We start from the raw sequence: 20498 nt of genomic DNA on the forward strand, positions 1-20498 counted from the left end.
ACTAATGTGACAACAAAACACACTACAAAAAAGGGGTAATAGGGAGTCATGCACACTGAAAGTTCCTTTACACTACAGCTCAATTAAACATATATTAAAAGGCAGACCAAAGTTCATGTTGCTAACAGCCCTCCCTACTCATAGATCCACTGAATTCAGAAAATAGAAGTTCAGTTGATTTTCAAGGTTTTTTTAATCAACAATCATTCAAATCTCATTCACTATTAATGTGACTTTTAAGTGATTTAGCCCTAGCTGGTTGATTTAGTTAGGATTGGTCCTGCTTTGGGTATGGAGCTGGACTTGATGACCTCCTGAGGTCTCTTCCAGCCCTATGACTCTATGATCCTGTTGCATGCCCAATGTGTGATTCTGTGCATGTTTTTTGGGGAAATAAAGGACTGCGGTTTCAAGAGAGTAGCCTCTCATTTTTAGGAATAATATACATCCACAAAGTCTGTATGCAAAACTGCATGCCAGGGAGAATTCTGGGTATTTGCATCCCTAACGTGGTTTTGGATGGACACATGATAACTAGTGCTACGTATACAATAATTTGTGATTCCAAGTAATTTTTTGCGTGAAAAATCCATTAAATTTTGTGAAGTAAAAGAAAATGTTAAGGCAATTCAGTACCAAACACAAGCATCTATTTAACTGTAAGGACATGAATAATCATATTTGAAGTCAACTGGACAATTCTTGCTTACAGATATGCATGTTCTTTGCAGAATCAGCACCTTAAGGAACAACACATTCAACACTTTTCTAAATTGTCCAGGGTAAAACTAGAAGATATTACTATAGAATTCAGACACAATTTTCCCATAGTACACATGGGAATGAAGAGATACTTAGATACCATAATGATGTCTATAGAATAACAACATTGATGTATTAACTGTGGGAGTTGATGCAGATTTTTATTTCTTTCAGATGAAGTCTGTGTATTAAACTTCATAATAGTCATAATTTCACTCAGCGTTCACCAATAATGCACAGATTAAAAGATCCTGCCATATTGCACAAAACTTTGTTGAATGCCTATGGTTTTCAGTAAGGCATGCAATGACATTAAAAGAAAAGGGTAATGTGTAGCAGAGTGTAATTACAAGTCCGCAAATTAGACTATGACATTTAAGGAAGGGTTCATTTGATGATTTTTCATTTCTTCAGTTTCCATCTAACTCAAGGGCAATGGAGAGGGCTAGTGATTTGCTGCGGCAAATTACAACAAAAAGCACAGGCTGGCCATGAAAAAAAAAAAAGCAAATATAAATGTATATTAAAAATTGGTAAAAGTCACTAGTCTCTCTTCTTTTAATTAAAATATTCTTTATTTTGCAATAAACTTTGTTTAAATCCATTTATGCAGTGAAAGTGAGGCTGTGTACAGATGCATGTTAACATAAGTATATAGACTCTCAAAACCTGAGAATCCTAGGAATTCATGACTTCCCTACTTCAATATGACCATGGAACAAGCCATTATTCTTTGACTCCACACAGTTCTCATTTTAACTTAGCAGTTCTTGTGGAGCTGAATAAAACATTTTCTACTATTAACTTTACAGCTGTGCATAACAGGCAACAATCTATTTATATTACAAAAAGACACTAATAAAAACAATAAATGCCAAACATGTAGCACTAGTGATAGTAACTGTGGCAACAGAGAACACAAGCCTAGAATTAAAATATATAAAAATGTTATTCTGTTTCGGTTCTGTGTGGAACATTTGCAATATATTCTAAACAACTCTGAAGAATAATATTTTCATATTTTGTTTCAAATTTGTGAAAATAGCACAATTACTCAAAAATGTGAAAGTTTACATGCATTCTGTTAAATATAAGTCTTTTGTAGAGTAAAACTCAACCCTGCTTAAATCACAATGTTTTATTCAGATCAATATTCTTTTGTTATTTAAAAAAATTCAGTGTTCACATTGTTCAGTATGAAAGCACCCATGTGAAATGCTAGGGAAAAAGAATGAACGTGGTCCAGCAAAAAACAGGAAATATTTTTCATATATCTGTGGTAAATGCAAGACCCAGTTTGACATCATATATTTGAACTTGCTCATTTAAACCCTGATACTATGTCTGTCAAGTCAATGGACATAGGATCAGATCCTTGCTAAAATAATGAAGAATACTGTTAAACAAATTGTAGCAAATCTTTGTGATTGCAAAGAATAAAAATATATATAAATAAATAAGAAGGTAATTTAATATTTCAAAATACTTTGCCAGAACTCATGATGAACAAAATCAGGTGAAAAAGAAATAGAATACTGCAATTTTCTTAAAAAGCAATCAATAAACCTGGAATTTTAGGTCAAGGTTATTAAATAATCAGAGACTAGAGCTGAATTGGAGAAAAAAACACTTTTATATGCCATGTAAAGAACAATAGCTCTGTACCTCACAGTGCTTTATGTTGCAATTTTTTTTACAAATTTTTCCCTCCAAGTTAAGATCATATGAAAGGCTATCTGATAAAACATATGTACTCAGTCTGCAACAAGAGTAAAATACTCTCTCACCCCACTTTTTTAAAATAAAAATCATATGCACAGCTGATTTTACCCTTTTTTCTTCTTTTTCTTCCCCAGTTTCCACAGTACTGACTTCAGGGCTAATTTTTGTGAGCTAATAGAAAAAATTCTCAGGTGTTCATAACTAGTCTCTGTTGTTTGTGTGTTGTAACTTTAACTTGATTAGAATCCAGTGACAAATATTTTAATTATATATCTACCAGGAAGAAGATTAATTAGCATTTTTCTCTAATCATGTTGATGCTCCATATGAATATGGAAGTCATGATCAGAGTTATTTTCCCTGAAAATGATTACCTGAAACTGGAGGTGAATGGATGATGCTCTGCTGGTTCAAATCGGGTTCCATTTCTGATCATATCAAAAGCATACAGAAATTAATGGTAGTTTTACCATTGACTCTAACAGACTTTTCATTGGGTTTGGAATTTGGTCTTTGTTGGTGACCTGTGACTTTTACTGCCAAAACATGTTAAAAGGTTGCCTACTAGAGCAGTCTGCCAGAAGCAGACTATGGGTTTGGGTGCCGGTGGCAGGAGACCTTCCCTGGTCTGGCAAATTCTCTCCTTCAGGACCAGTAAGGTCCCGATGGTGCTAGATCAGGGAGGTCAAACCTGTAAAACATAGCAGAGTATGACATGTGGTTCCCTTTAAAAAAATTATTTACCAAAAATAAAGCTCTACAGAAGAGCCCATAAAGCTTTTCTTTTTCTTTGGGTGTGCTAAAGTTTTGTTTGTAAATTAGCATACCACCTATTAGTACATTATGTCCATTTCTTATGAAAAGTGGAAAGAGAGAAGTCGATGAATGCATATTATCATTTCTGCAATTCATAAAACTGTATGTGTGTCACTAAAGCCAACTCAAACATATTTCAACAAAACCCAGATTTTATTCTACTCTGTGATTCTCAAAAGATCTAGATTCTTAAAAAAATCCTAGATTTCAGAATCACTGAAATGTGGGAACTAGATGGCTCGATGGATTGGTAGTAACATTTTTTTTAAACCTTTTGCTGCTAGGTTTACTATTACTCAAACTGCTAGTAACTAAATACAATTACCATCTCATGGCAATTGTTTGGCATATGTGAAAAGTTCTGGTGGTCTTAGTCCAGTTCCTTATTGGGCAGGTATGGTACCTTCTAAAAGAGAATCATCACATTTGGCACCCACATTGTCGATCTATAAACTTAATGCCACCTAATTTACTGAAAATGAATAGACAATTTAAAATGAAGCTATGAATTTACAAAAACGTATTCATTGACAAACAACCAGAACAAAGGAGAACAGTTCAGAGGGATTCTCTAGTTCCTTAATGAACTACCTTAAAAATCCATCTTACTACAGACATTTGAGAGGTTTGTATGTGCACAAAATAAGTAGAAAAAAATGATACCATGTTTATTTTCCTTGTTTCTTCCAATTGGAAGCAATAGCACTAGGACAAGGAAGAGAAAGAAAGATAAATTTGCCACCAAAAAGAGATAAAGAAAAGTTCAATGCATTTAAAAAAATGCATTATCTGCAGGATAACAAGGCAGGTCTGTGGATAATGAAAACAAAGAGTAGGCTAAATTAAACATTACATTCTATTTCCTTTAATTTGTACACCGAACCATACATAACACTGAAATTTGGGTCCTATTTCAACCTCTCTCAGAGGATAACTGCAAAAGAAATAAGTTACAGGCCCTGTAAAAGATGGGAAAAGAGGTAGTGGGTGCACAGCAGGATAAAAGCACCATCCAAGAGGGAAGCTGTCGGAATGCCAATATGCCATGGGATAAGAGAAATTTACTGCAAAAAGAATTCTTGAAAGCACTCTCAAGCTTTGAGAGTTTGCTGACTGCTGACCCACTAGGAAGTTGTTTCCATAGCTCTTATAAGTCTATTATTTCTAAATTGCCTCCTCATGTTTTCCACAACAAAAGAGGCATTAAAGCACACACAGGTATATTTACAAGTGTGTGAAGGATTAAGGAATGAGCCTCTTGTCAGTTTAACAGCTGCTTGCTGGCGCTAGGTTGCAGGGCTGCTTGATTTATGGACATCTCATGATTGCTAGCACAAATGTCAGTCACCTGAAGAGGCTTTGAATGGCTTCCCTCCAGCACTAAATTGGAGCAGCTGTCTCTTCATTATATTCTTACTGTAATGTGTGAGTGAAAAAGGTAATAATCATGTCTGATTAGTTTTGTGCTAATTACTATATCAATATTGGGAATACAGTACTGTTCAGGCTGTGATCATTGCCTCTGACTGTCATGAATCTGGACTGAACTTATAAAATACATGTGCTCCAGTCAGAGTGCTATAATCAGGGGTAAATTTCAATTCCAGTTTTCTCCCAAATATACTGCCAAGAAGAGTTTCAAGGGGCTGATCTATGAGGTTGTGTGAGGAGTGAATACTGCCTTTGCAAAGTTTTACTGGTAAGAAAAACTGAATAGAAAAATGTCCATCAGTTGTAGAAAGGTACTTAACATGATAACTTATAGTAGCATTATAACACTATTTTGTGCTGTTATTATATATTAATGTCAGGTTCTTCTTTGGTTTTGTTTTTATGAAGAGCAAATGAGTAATGCAAATCTGTTCATTTGCAAATGTAGAACTCTACACTGGAGTTCTGGTCACTGCACTGATAATACAGCAAGATATGGGTTCAAGGGCCAAATTCTGCTCTCACTTGTGCCATAAAAAATATCCTGATGTATTGCACTGACTTCAAAAGAGTGAGTCTGAATTTACCCTAGTGTAATGGCTATAACAATTTCAAGTTTTGTTCAAGTTTTTATTTTCACATGTTTATATGCTTGCCTATTGTGAAAAGAGTGCAACAAATATAGAATTAATACTTATAAGACAATATAATGCAGGCTACACATAAGATTTCCTATATGCTCTGTTGAGATGAATTTTTTGCCTGGGTGTTGTATGAAACATTTGCAACTGAATTGGGAAAAAACCACCTGGTGAATCTGAATGTTCTTTGCCAGAAGCATCTGTCTTTATTCTAAAGTCAAGGAGTGAAGAAAGCAGATGTTGATTAATGATGGGCAATCCTGACTTGTGCCTCCAGGAAGTACTATTGAATCAGAAAGTGCCAACATTTTATAGTAAAAGGAAACTTCTCAAGACAGTACAGTACTTCAGGAGCATTCTAAATTTATTTAAGTCGATCAGTGATTCCTGTCAAGTACATATTCGTACTACCTGTAACTCAGGCTTTTGTGATGGCTGCTCTGGTTGGACTTCCATCATCTCTGCTTTTAGTGAGGAGTCTTCATGTTGGGCCTTGGCATACTACTCTTCCCTATCTTTCAATTGTGCGTGTTCTAAGCCCCAGTATAGTGCCAGAGTCTATGCACAGAGCTTGTTCTGTACAAGAACACTAAGCCTAAACTATAGTGATGACCAGGATCAGGAATATTGTTACAACTAAGTGTATATAAATGATTTGGAAGTGTTGACTGCTGCAATGATACAGCCATATTTTGTCCCTTAAACCAGCACAGTTCCTGGAAACAGTTGTTACCACTGTGGTAGATGTCATTCATTATAAAATGGTTCTCTAACAATAAATATGCCTACTTATTTCATTATTAAAGAATTTAGCTGAGGACAGGTTAAAGTGAACAAGTGGAAGTTTATTAAACCCTATGAACTACTCTGTCCATATGTCTGAGTTGCTTCTGCTCTAATTCCTTGTGTTGCCTGTTTTCCATATGTTCCCTCAATAACAATCACGTCAGGGAACTTGGGTCCTCTCAGACCAGTTCCACTGATCATGATACATCTTCCCTATTTTACAAACATTTTAGTGTAAACATGTACCACATAAAAGGGTCTGTGAGCACTTCTGAGAGAATGTCAATTCAGAGACTTACAGCCCAAGACTGGGGATCATTTACTATAATGCACACCGAACCAGTCACAAAGAACACTTCTATTCACCATACTGGCTAGCAAGAAGTCATACAAGCAATTTCCTCAGACACTCCACTTCCTCTGTTCCACCAGGACCAGATCTTATAAAGATGAGAGGTTATGAAAACTAGTCTAACCAAATTTAAAAGAAAAAAAACCCACAGGTTTTTCTGATACATAAAGGACTAGCCACATTCCCAGGTCAATTTATAACTCAGACCTTACCCCAAAAAGCATGCTGTTAGCCAGCCCTCTAGAATCTAAAGTCTAAGGCTACATCTGGACTACATCCATTTTTCGTAAAAGGGATGTAAATTAGACGTATCGCAATTGCTAATGAAGCTGGGATTTAAATCTCCTGTGCTTCATTAGCATAAAAATGGCTGCCGCTTTTTTTCAGCACGGAGCTTTGCCAGAGAAAAGCGTCAGTCTAGACGCTGATCTTTCGGAAAATAAAGCCTTTTCCAAAAGATCCCTTATCCCTTATTTCAAGAGGGATAAGGGATCTTTCGGAAAAGGCTTTATTTTCTGAAAGATCAGTGTCTAGACTGACGCTTTTCTCCGGCAAAGCTCCGTGGCAAAAAAAGTGGCAGCCATTTTTATGCTAATGAAGCACAGGAGATTTAAATCCCCACCTCATTAGCAATTGTGTTACATCTCATTTACATCCCTTTTACGAAAAAGGGATGTAGTCTAGACGTAGCCCATGGATTTATAAAAGAAAGAAAGTTTACATGGTTAAAGGAATCAGATGCATACACTAACTGCAAAGTTATTAGTATGGGCTTGTAGCAGCGGTGGAATAATTCGCTTCTTAAATCCAGTCTCTGGAATACATCTGCTGTTAAGATGGTTATCAGTCTTTTTTCAAGCTTTAGATGATAGCAAAGACCTTCCAGAGGCAAGAAGTCAGATTGAAGACAAAATGGAGGAACCACCAGGGCCCTTTATATAACCTTGGCCATGTGGAAGGACTCTCATTGCCCTCTGTGGAAAAGTCACATGAGCAAATCACCTGTCCATCCAGGACTCAGTTCATTACAGGTACCAGCCATCATTCCCATGCTGGTCTGAACATTCACAGAGGAGTTCATCAGATGTGGATTGGCACCATCCCAGACCCATTGTTAGTCAATGACTTCTATTTAGTTGACTAATAATCCTTTCACTATGAGCGGGCCAAGCCTCCCGTTAATGTCTCCCAGAAGCAAACATTTGAAATACATGTACATAGCCAATACTCATAAATTAAAATGCAAAAATGATACATGCATACAAATTGTATAAACAGAATCAGCTAATGAGAAGCTTTTTATAGACGTCTCATTTGGTACACTTTGCACAAGCTTTGGTGCAATCATATAACAATGGTTGCAACAATGATTTGTATGTTCATATCACAACCCAATAACATCACAAAACATTACAGCATGCAATAGATGCCCAAACTCAGTGTCCTTTTCGCCAGAGGTTGTTAGCTTACAGTAAAGTTGAAATCCCATATTCACCACAGAGACATCTGCTTATACAGCCTTTGAAATGGTTTGGGCTCCTTAACTGGTGACAACAAAGACAGTGACCTCTCTCTGTCACCTGTCTCCAAATGTAGCAATCTATTTCTACATTTGTGGAGTCTCTTCCCTGCAGGTTGGATTGCTCTGCAGATGGTTCTGTGTCTCTTTATTCTGTGATGATCTCTTCACAATCTGTGGCTGTTATATCTGATGATGTGTAGGTATCTCCTGTTCCTTCAGATCTCTCGTCCCTCTTGCATAGTCACTTTGGTTTACAGAAGTGTAACAACCCTCCTCACAACTCATTTCCTCCATTCTGGTTGGGTTCTCTTTAATGGCATGCCTGTCTCCAGGTCCAGTTGGTCCTTGCCCACCTGTCATACTTTACATATGATATCTCTGATTGTTAGGCAACTCTTCTCAGTATGCTCTCCATCCTTCTGGTGAGAGGGTTTTGGTCCTTCATTCCATCAGTGTCTGTGCCAGACTGTTTTGACACCATTCTGAAGGGGTAAATTCTGAGTGCCAAAATTGCTAACAATTGCTCTCTTTGCTGTCATCTTATTGCATACAGTTCTGGTGATCATAGAAATGTCATCCTGTTTTCTTAGGCTTCCGCTATATATCCCACATCAAGCCTTCAACTAGAATGAGTGGCTTCCCAGGCCAGCTATACCTTGCACGTGGTGATCCGAAGTGCCACTTGTTAACCTGTCCCAAAATGATTCTCTTCAACTCCCAAAATTACACACAGGGATCTATCCCTTCCTCTTCACATTGGTCTCTAGTGAAAAATTATATCACTCCTCAACTTAATTTTGCATTGCAGAGCAATGGGTCCCTAGAATGACTGTCAGACTTGAGGCAGTAATAAGTTTCAGGGTAGTGCAAACTTCTCTGCCTTCTTCTCCAATAATATAAAATAATATTTGTACTTTCCTGCTGTTTTCATTCTCTAGCGTGGTCAAGTGTGTAGAAATTCAACTCTTCCTTTCACTGAGATCAGCACTGGTTGAGGTTTGAGTGTGCAATCCAGGGCTTCAGGGCCCTTCAGATAAAGTTCCATGGCTTCTACTGCCAGCTAGTGGTCTAGAGAGGATTTAACATAAGAACAGAAGAATGGCTATACTGAGTCAGGCCAAAGGTCCATCTAGCCCAGTATCTTGTCTTCCAACAGTGGCCAATTCCAGATTCCCCCAAAGGAGTGAACAAAATAGTTAATCATCAAGTGATCCCTCTTCTGTCATCCATTTCCAGCCCCTGACAAAGAGAGGCTAGAAACATCATTCCTACCCATCCTGATTAATAAGTATTGATAGAGCTAACCTCCATTAATTTATCTAGTTCTTTTTTGAACCCCATAAAAGTCCTGGTCTTCACAATATCTTGTAGCATGTTATTCCATGGGTTGACTGTGAGCTGAATGAAAAAAAACTTCCTTTTGTTTGTTTTAAACCTGCTACTTAATTTCAACTGGTGACCCCTAGTTCTTATGATTTGGGAACAAGTAAATAACTTTTCCTTATTCACTTGATTTTATAGACCTCTATCTTATTCCCCCTTAATCTCCTCTTTTTTGAGATGAAGAATCTCTCTACATATAGCACCTGTTCCAAATCCCTAATAATTTTTGTTGCCCTTTTCGGAACCTTTTCCAATGCCAGGATACCTTTTTTGAGATGAGGTGACCACATCTGTATGCAGTACTCAAGATGTGGACGTATCATGAATTTATATAGAGGAAATAAGATATTCTCTGTTTTATTCTCTATCCCTTTTTTATGATTCCTAACATTCTGTTTGATTTTTTTTTACTGCTGCCACACACTGAGTCGATGTTTTCAAAGAACTATCCACAATGACTCCAAGATCTCTCTCTTGAGTGGTGATACCTAAATTAGTCCCCATCATTTTGTGTGCATAGTTGGGATTATTTTTTCCAATGTGCATTACTTAGCATTTGTTAACATTAAAATGTTTTGTTTCAATCTTCATGGCTAAGGATGTTAGGGAGAATCCCAAAGCTAAGCCATTCTTTTTAGGTGACAAATCTGAGGAATTATCCCAGATTGAGGTGTCATTAGAGGAGGTTTTGGAATAAATTGATAAACTTAACCATAACAAGTCTGATTTATAGTTCAGATGCTGCCACCATGTTTCAGTTGCAAAGAGTGATGCTGAATGCAGGTTATGCTGAACAAGTAGAAGTTTATTAAACCCCATAGACCGCTCTATGCATAAGGCTGACTTGCTTCTGGCCTAACTCTTGGCATTGCCTTTTTTCCTGATATCCCCTCAAAAACAGTCTCTCCATAGAATATTGTTTCTCTGACTCCAGTTCTATTGGTCATAATACATTTCTCACTGTTACAGGAATCAGGCACATGCATGTGTGTCAGCATGATGGCTACTCCTGTGTTATACTTAACATAATGCTAATTTAACAATGGCTTCCAGAAGCTCCAGTCAGGTTGAGGGTCCTGTTATGTTTGGTGCTATGTAAACACACAGAAAGACACAGAGTCTCTTTCCTGGAGAATGTATGGTCTAAGGAATTGTACTGTGAGACGAGAAATAGGACTCTTCAGAGAGGAGCCATTAGACAGTCTCACTGCACAGATGGCTCAGCTGTGGCAGAGAGCTGGATCAGCAGCTTGCTGTCTGAGTGTGTATTCACATCCAGATGGACGTGTGCTGCAGCTCATTCATTGCTGACTCAATACTTTAAAAAAATATATCTGCCAGAGCAAACAGGAGGAGGTCAGAAGCCTTGAATGTTTCATGTGAGTAGTGACAGAACTGCTAACCTGCCCTTTTAGGTACAGGCCCTCCTCACCATAAGTCCAAGATACATTAAAAAAAAAACTGGACTTAAAGTGAAACAACCTAAAGTGGGGAATTTTTTTTTCATAGATGACTTCCATTTGCACAAATTGCCTTTTTTTTTTTTGCACGTGTCTTAAGAGTGGGAAATAGGAGGACTTATAACACATCAGTTCCTACAAATGTCAATGGCTTTAGTGCAGAACACATGTATACTGGGGTGACTTATAGCAGGGATATCCTGTAAATTAATTTGGAAAAGTAAATATAAACACTGCATCACTTCATCGTAAACAGTTATTAGGGATTCTAAGTGGAATGAATCTCTTTCACCTGTACTCTTTGTCTCTTTTTAAATGGACTTACATTCATTTCAAATGCTTGATTGTGTGTCTTGGAAATAAATTGATTTAATATGCCATTTGCACAAGTTTTTTAAATGTTTCCTTTCCTTGAAATTAATCCACACAGAGTTCTTTCAGTTATACTGATGCTGGTTTTAGAAAAATGACTATGAACAAAATCCCTGTACAGATAATGTATTCTTTTTCTAAGTTTGTCTTCTCCAGATGAGTAGTTTGATTCTTAGTCCTGCTGCCTGTCAACTTGATAAACAGCATTAGTACAGAGAAACAACTAGGTCTTGATACGATATACCCAGGAGTCATTGTTTGAACCGTGACCCCAAAGGGCAAAGAAACCTTTACAAAGAGTGTATAAAAGATTGGGCTTCCTGGTTTACAAACCACACAATCTAAAGACAACAGCTCGCAGCTTCTAAGCTGTGACATGATACATCTTAGTCACAAACTTGTTTCCCCAAAGTCCACAGACGCACACTGAAGCAGACAAACCTTTTATGAGGAAGCAGACATGGAAGAAATAAAAAGGAAAGTGTCATAAAAATATAAAGAAAATAGCTATTTTTTCCCTATGGGTCTTCATTATCCAGTGAAACCCACTGAGGGAAAAATAACTGGTTAGTCTATAAAACCAATTTCATTTTAGTAAAGTGTCCATAAAGTGGAAGTGAGAGCATTAATAGACAACACAGCCTTAATGTGGATTTGCAGTGTGGCCTCTTTTAGGATGCAGGATCCAGACAGATACAAAAGTGCAAATAGCAACACCTATCTTTAATAAATGAGGAGTTCAAACAGAGCTCTCAATTACAGTTCTCCAGTTTTCATTTGGCCACTCTGCTGTTGTTGGTCTTTATCATATTTCTTAAAACATGAGTTATAAAGTGTTCTCCAATAACATATACAGGTTGTACCTCCCTTAACTGGGACTCCTGGTCTGATAGCATCTGTGGTCTGGCACGGACCACAGATGTTCCTGGATCACAGATGCCAGGAACAGGGAGGTCTTTCAGCAGGGTAGGAGCACTATAGGGAGCACTGGCAACTCAGCTGGGAGCCCAGTGTATGTGCGTGTGGGGAGGTCAACGGGTGAAATAGTGCTGGCAATGTTACATGCCCTTCAGAGTTGAGAAAGGAAGAGAAAATGGGAAACAAAGAGAGAAGGGGTAGGGAAAGAAAAAAGAGAATTAAAAAAAGAAAAAGAGTATGAGTTAAAGGGAGGAGGAGAAACAAAGGGAAAAGACTTAATAGAAACAAATAGAGTGGCAAGTGAAAACATTTCCAAAATAAAAGCTTCTGCACTGATTTTTTTTCTTTTATTTTCTCTCCCATGGAAATTCCTTGATAGATGAAAAGCACTGAAGCACTGAAAACTCTATGTAATTACTACATATATGTATGCTGAAGGTGCTGCAATTAGGCAGATTGTCCAATTAGCCCTCAAGCAAAATGTCCCATCAGAGAAGCTAATTATACAAGATATGTACAATAGAATTAAACATTTACCACAATCAGACCACTTTTTATCAAGTATGTGGTGATGAATGGCACATTTATACCCATGCCATATGTTTCCACATATGTCATCATAAAAAAGCATTCCAGTTACCCACTATTTATGGCAAAGCAATAGGAAATCATAGGGCACAACAGTTGTGGCTGCTGAATGTCTGTTATGTCATTGAAATAACTACCACAAGCACCATTTTCATAAAATGCTGGGATGGGGAGGGTCTACGTTTTTGCATAACTGGAATGACTAATATAGGCTGAGGGTATCATTAGAAAATTCTCTAAGTATGTGGAAACAGAGGGCTTTACAGGCCTGAACAGCTCTAAGCAAGGAAATGGATGAGTGATGATTAAGTCTCCTGAAACCATAACACTTGCAGAAGCCAACAGCAGGTACCCACAATGTACAAGACCCAGCAGTTAAGTAGTTAGCAGTAATCACTAGAAATGCAGTTACAATATTCTACATTTGTCCTTCAATTGTAAATTGTGCTACAGTGCTACTCTGCATCTACTAGTCAGAGCCTGAGGTAGGAATGGCTAGATCATGACCACGCCTCCTTCCCAGACATGAGCCCACAAGGACCTGGAAAACTATACCTAGTGCTGGTCAGATTCTACCCACATGTTCACCAATAGATGGTAGCCAAACATATAGACCAAGAACTAATGTCTTTCTGAGCCTTTCCCACTTTAAGATCCTTGCAGGGCAGCCACATTTTGGCCAAGAAATTATAAAGACGAGAGAGAAACAAACTTTGTTAAAATAAAAACTGACTTGAACTGAATGCTATTTTGAGATTTGAAAAACTAAGGATATGTCTACACTACAAAGGAAGATCAGCACTGCCATTGTCAATCTTCCAGGGTTTGAATTAGCGGTCTAGTTAAGACAGCCAATTTGAAGTGAGAGGGGCACTCCAGTCGATGCCGATAACCCTGCTTTCACGAGGAGCAATGGAAATCGAAGGAAGAGTGTTCTTCCTTCGACTTCCTGACATGTACACACAGCACCAAATGCCAAATTAAGGTACTTCGACTTCAGCTACACAATGAATGTAGCTGAAGCTGCGTATCTTAATTCAATTTTGTCCCATAGTGTAGACATACGCTCTGTGTATCAATGCTCATTACTATTTTTCTACTTCATATTCCATAAGTGGAGTTGCCAAAGGCGAAAGAACAAGCCCAAAGAGGAGCAGGGATTCAGAAATGCCAAAAATCATGTGACAGTGGGCTAGAGAGCTAATAAACTAAGATGACATTTACATCAATTATTTCAAACGTAGCTTGTTCCAGTGTATTTCTCGTAATAAAGATTTCAAAGAGAAAAACAGAGAGGGCTCCAAATTTGTCCCTCTAACTTTTGGGAGATCTATCAGAATCTAATTTCAGAGAAACACACTTCACAGGTTTTGTCTCTTTCCATAAAGAGCTGACTCAGGACATTAAATCCAAATATCACAGGACTTTGGGAAAACTTCATTCTGGATTCAGATCATGAGTTGGGCCAATCTCTAATTCAAACCAATTACTGTGTCATGTTATGCCTTTTACATAAACATTATCTAAATAAGCTCTTCTAAAATGCGCAAGCTGCAGCTGGGAGCAAATGGTATAAATATTGATTTGCAAATATTTTTGCAAAGCTGTGAGTCTTGTGGTTGCTATTGTTCATAAGCATTTAGACAACTGCTGGCTATCTAAAAGGTTTACAATTTCTAAAAGCATTATTAATGGTCATTTAAATATGAAATATCAAACAAATTAGCTGTGAGACCAATAACTTTAGAAATCCTTGACTTCTGTATTATTTAATTTCCAAATATAGCACTGTGTTAACATAAATGTTTTTGTGTTACCAAAACCAATGAGGTTGCTTTTTTTTCTGTGCTTTGGAATTTTTGTAGTGAATATAAATAGTATTTCTTAGAGAACATCTCAGATGGTTCCTAGTAGTTTTTGCACACATTGTATTCTTTATATTTTGCTTATACTGCTGACTAGCCAAAAGATTTTAAAACCTGGAGTATTGTTCAGTTACCACAGAAATCTAGGAAAGGTAGAACACATCAGCATGACACATCCAGACTACTAAATCAAGACAGTCTAGAGATATTGACACAAATTATGTCTAGAAACATGGACAAATGTCTGCTGCACTGCAATTTTCTCTTCAACTTTTCTAAGAAAGTCACCCTATTGACACATGACTATCTCCCAAAACTTGTTGCTTGAATTCATAATATTTAGAGGTGAGAAAATTTAAACAGCAGTCTCAAGAGATAAGAGCCAGAGTCATCCTTGCTGTTCTGTCTGTTTCAGACAAACAATATTTAAGATTTAGAAATGGCCTCTGAAATAACTTACTTGCTGCTTATATTATTTTCAGATTTAGCTGTCACCTTCATTTATTTCGTAGTCCATTGGTGACTTCACAAAATTACCAAAAATATTCCTGCTTTGATTTAAGTGATGAAGGAGCAGCAATCAAACCCTCTTTCAATTTGTCAAGCCTCAGACTTTACAGAGCATCCACAAGTTAATTCTCTCCATGTCTGTAGGCAATATACAGAGGACTTTGTTTCACCTTGTCTTAAGAAAAAATTAGTTATAATTCAGCTAATGGAAGTCTTTTCTTTAGCATTTTATTAACAATGCCACAAATATGCACAGTTAGGCTACTAATACTTTTGCACAGAGAAGTATGTTATTCAGTACATACCTGATATAGCATATATAATTGCATCTTTAAGTATTTTCTTGTATTACCTATTTGATAGCAGTCAACACTGACATGTTATGGAATCTTTCAATATATTATGTAAGGTAATTCAAGGCTATATTTTTCACCACTACATCATTTATACTACCAGACATTTCTGTAGAAGAATTAGGGTATGTCTACACTAGCCCCCTAGTTCAAACTAGGGAGGCTAATATAAGTATTCGAAGTTGCAAATGAAGCCTGGGATATTTAAATTCAAACTATCTACTCTGTGCCACGTGTAGCTGCAGGCACAGAGTCTGGACTAAGGGGGATTTAAAAATGGCAGCGCCCGGGAAGATGCAAATGAAGCCGGGGATATTTAAATCCCAGGCTTCATTTGCAACTTCGAATGCCTACATTAGCCTCCCTAGTTCGAACTAGGGGGCTAGTGTAGATATACCCTTATAGACTTAAACTTGATCTCTTCACCTTAACTAGTAATATTATAATAATATTTCATATTGCTATTAGCACAATATGTAGGGGGGTGAGGTTACTGAATTCTATCCAAAAAGAGACATTTTGAATTGACCCCATGTCTCTGTTTTGGTGCCCTATACGCTACATTATACTGCCTTCATTATAAACCATTATACTTTATGTAAATATAGGAATAATTGAAAAAAATAAATGCTTTGCTAAGCTGTTATATGGCCAATAATTTTAGGATGATAGTCTAATTTCAAAAGCAGAGTGGCTAAAGTTTCTTGCATGCCCATTTTCATAGGATTACTCACATTTTAATGGTGAATCAGTTCTATCGTGATCTTGTTTAGGTAGGGAATTACATCCCCATAACAGCAAATGTATTAAACAGGAACAGCCTGATTGGAAAGATTCAGCTAGAGCAGAGTTGTGAAACTTTTTGTAATTTGAATCATGCCTTAATGCAGAGAATGGATTTTGGACCTTCCTTCCTTTCATTCGTTATCATTTGGACCACCTTCCCTCTCACTGGAATTTTTTTTAAATATATCTCTATGGAAACTACAGCAGTCATTTTGTGGAAAGATACTAGGGAAGGGAAGATGGTAAATTTTCATTTTTTTGTCTGGTTACTTTCTGCTTTGGGGACACTATTAGACTTATTCCTATGCACAGTAGTATATTTTTAGCATATTGCCAAAGTGCTTTCAGCCTTGATAGATTCACTTTTTCATTCTCAACAAATTATTTCAATAAACTTTTACTTAAAAAGCGTCCCTTGAATAGTAGTATCCCAAAGCTACAGGTAATGCTGAACACAGCAGTTCTGCTCTTGAATAGGGATCACTGTAATACATCATAAATTTCCAGCATAGTTCCCTGACAGTGGATGCCTGTTTACTTACTGATAGAGTTTAAAGCAGTGGTCACCAAACAGTAGATCTTGGAGCTTCTGATAGGTGATCCTGACTGGTTTGGCCAAGAGGCTATCAAGACCAGCACTTCAGCCTACTCCACCCCAGCCCACTGCACATCTCCTGCCCTATGCCTTAGAGCTTCCTCCCTCCCACCCCCAGGAGCCTCCTGCTTTCTGTACAGGGCAGGGGACGGAGAGGAGGGGTCACTGATGTCAAGGTGCCCCCTCTCCCATCCTGTATCCTATCTCCACAGAACAGAGAGGGGGCACCACAGGGATTGGGATGGAGTTTGCTGGCTGCTTTTGGGAGTGGTGGAGGGCCAGGGCAAGGGTGAACCTGCCTTAGCCCCACTGCACCACCACCAAGCAGCCATCTGAGGTAAGCAGTGCCCAGCTGGTGTTCAAATCCTGAAATTCGATACCTGTGATGAACTCCTTTCTGCAGCCCCAAACCCCTGTGTTAGTCCCAAGCACCCCTGCATCCAAATACCCTCCCAGAGCCTGTACCTAGGACCCCCTTGACACCCCAACTGCCTGCCCCAGCCTGGTGAAGGAGGGTGGAAGAGGGAGGGAGGATGGAGTGAGCAGGGGCAGAGCCTCAGAGAAGGGACACAAAGGAGGCAGAGCAAGGGTATTTGAGTTTGAGGTAGATCTTGGATTGCACTTAAATTCAAAAAGTGATCTCATGCTTTAAAAAGTTGGAGACCCCTGGTTTAAAGTGATGACTATGATTCTGAAGGTCTTACATAGTGAGGATCCAGTTAAATGAGAAATTGTCTTTACCCCCAGCTTCTCATCATAACAATATGTACCTATCTTCTTACTTTCTGAAGACTTATGTCAAGGTATACTAAAGCAAATAGATTCTGGAATCTCCTTATTGTGAAGATATCCCAGAAGATACTGTATTCTAGGAAATTAAGGAATAAGTAAATACTTCTCTTGAGACAGTGGTTGAATATTTAGTAAGTTTTGTATTGGATATTAACTAGTGTCCAGCTAAGTGCTGAGATAAATTATATTATGTATAAACACTGGACATGAACAAACAGTACTATGATGAAAGCCAACTCATCTCTTCCTTTGTTTTGAATTCCTTATCCTTATGCTCACCTGCCACATTGATGGCAACAGAATGAGACAAGACCACTTTGTTAATTCTCCTTGACCCAGGATGAGAGGGTTGGAGACAGATTCCAGAAACCCTTTACTTTTCAGTACCTTTCTTTAGAGGTTATTGGGTTCTCTTTTCGTTCAGAATGTTTACATGAAAATGTTCATATAAAGGTAATTTTTAATAAGAAAATTAATTATAAACAGAGAGAACAAAAGAAGCTGTTTGCTTAACAGAGCTAGGTATACCATTTGGCATGCTAAATGAGATAAGACAGAGAAAGAGAAGAAAAATGAATAGCTTGTACCCCTGAAGGCAATCCTTTCTCTTTCTCTTTTGGTCTAATTGTGAGCCTCATGCTATCCCAATAGAAAAACCACCTTGTTCTGCCCAAAGAAATTTCTTTTCAGGCCCTCCTTGACCAATGACTGCTAATTAGTTTTCACAAGTCTCAGAGGGGTAACTGTGACATCTTAAAGACTGGAGTCCTGTGGCATCTTAAAGACTAACAGATTTGGCCATAAGCTTTTGTCGGTGCATGCACATGTTTTTTACCCAATGCATCTGAAATCTTGATACACCTGCATCTGATATAGTGGTTTTTACGCACAAAAGCCTATGCCCAAATAAATCTGTTAGGGTTTGTCTACACTTGCAGCATAATTCGAACTAGGGCTGCAAATGCAGGCTTTTGGAATTGCAAATCAAGCCCGGGATTTAAATATCCTGCACTTGATTTGCATCTTCTCGGACGGGCACCATTTTTTTTGGGGGGGGGGGGGAATTTACAAGCCTGAAGTAACTGCCCGCGTCTACACGCAGCAGTGAAACAGGCATTCAAAATAAAGCACTATTTTGAACTACCTGTTAAACCTCATTGCAGGAGGAATCACAGGTAGTTCAAACTAGGGCTTTATTTCGAACGCCCGTTTCACTGCCGTGTGTAGACGCGGGCAGTTACTTCGGGCTTGTAAATTTAAAAAATGGCACCTGGCCAGGAAGATGCAAATCAAGTGTGGGATATTTAAATCCTGGGCTTGATTTGCAATTCTGAAAGCCTACATTTGCGGCCCTAATTTGAATTAGGCTGCAAGTGTGGACATACCATTGGTCTTTAAGGTGCCTCAAGATTCCTCATTGTTTCTGTGGTTTTCAGAAGTTACCTATAAACACACTAGGATTTTTGGGACTGGCAACATTCTCTAGGATATGGGCCACTGAGGAAACATATGCTATGTCTACTCTACAAGCATCATAGAAGCACCACTGCAGTTATGCCTCTGAAAGTCCATAGTGAGGATGACTAAAAGACTAAAGGGATTTTTCTTTCACTTTTCCTCCACTATCTGAATTCTTCTGTGGATCTAGAATTGTCTATACCAGGGGCTAGGTCTAGTTAACTAGATTGCTTAGACTTGATGCCAATTTTCTACACCTGAGTGATGTCAAGTTGTTTGTTAAATGTAGACCAGGCCAAAGGCCCTTTAACAACAATTAAGATTTAATGACCTAGGTCAAATACCATCCAAACAATCATGAATAGTTCAATATGATCAGGCCTATTGTTAAAACTGGATTTTTTTTCTTTTCCCAAGAAATATGAATTATGGACAGGTCTCCAAACCCTCTGCCAAACATACATTAAAAATAGAACATTAAAGTGGTAATTACAGTACAGTTACCTGTCATGTTGCAGTAAACTTTCAAAGGTCCCAGTGCCCCACTGCCATCTGGATCTATCCAATAATAATTTGAGGTTTTTCCCAAGTGCTTGTATGCTTCACAGGAAAGGTCATAAATAGCTGGAATGGAATAAAATAAAATAAAATAATAAGAAAATTGAAGTCCAGAGCAAATAATTCCCAATCACAATAGCTTTTGTCATAGCTTCATTTTATAACTCACACTAGTGGAATATTGATTTATCATCGAAGGCCTGATTTAATACTGGAAAATTAATAGAAGGGACAATACTTTTTCTAAGTTACTAGAGCTAGTCAGAAAAACTATAATGGAAGCACATTTTATTTTGGAAGAAAATAAACGTCAAATGTCTCTTTCATAGTTTCATACATCTGATTTTTCATTTGGAAGCTATTTTTCATTTCATTTAAAATATTGTACACTATAATATTATGTAAATGAAAGAAAGACGAAATAGGTTATTCAAAATATTTTGTTCCAATCTTTTTATTTTGTCTCACAGAAAATATTTAAATTTTCAGGTTTCATTCTTATTTGGAACAAAAACAAATTTTAAAATCTTTAAATCCTCTATGAAAAAAAATTTTCATCCTCAATTCTGCTGGTTCCTTTTGTCACTTATTACAGGTAATTTAACATTACCACAATGTTTTCTAAGGATTCTCAATAGCAATTTTACGAAACACTATGAATTCTTAGGCTAATTATTTATTTTTCTAAGGTCAAATAGGTTTTTTTAGAATTGATCACTTTTGTATGGTCAGTATTAAAAATTGAGAGTTGCCATCACTTGTCAGACTGTGGTATTTGCAGTACTCCAGATACATTGTTTCTATTAAATAATTAAACACATAAATAAT

General features: G+C 37.6%; 1 protein-coding gene across 1 annotated transcript in view; it reads right to left on the reverse strand.

Moving 5' to 3' along the window:
• Positions 1 to 20498, reverse strand: part of CNTNAP2 (contactin associated protein 2) — a 1659707-nt gene that overhangs the window by 511364 nt on the left and 1127845 nt on the right. Inside the window, exon 12 of the mRNA XM_075921713.2 lies at positions 19617 to 19736. Coding sequence (XP_075777828.2) covers positions 19617 to 19736 — 120 coding nt within the window. The remainder of the gene's footprint in view (positions 1 to 19616; positions 19737 to 20498) is intronic.

This window comes from Pelodiscus sinensis, chromosome 2, assembly GCF_052426305.1.
Source record: "Pelodiscus sinensis isolate ZL-2025 chromosome 2, ASM5242630v1, whole genome shotgun sequence".
Lineage (NCBI taxonomy): Eukaryota > Metazoa > Chordata > Testudines > Trionychidae > Pelodiscus > Pelodiscus sinensis.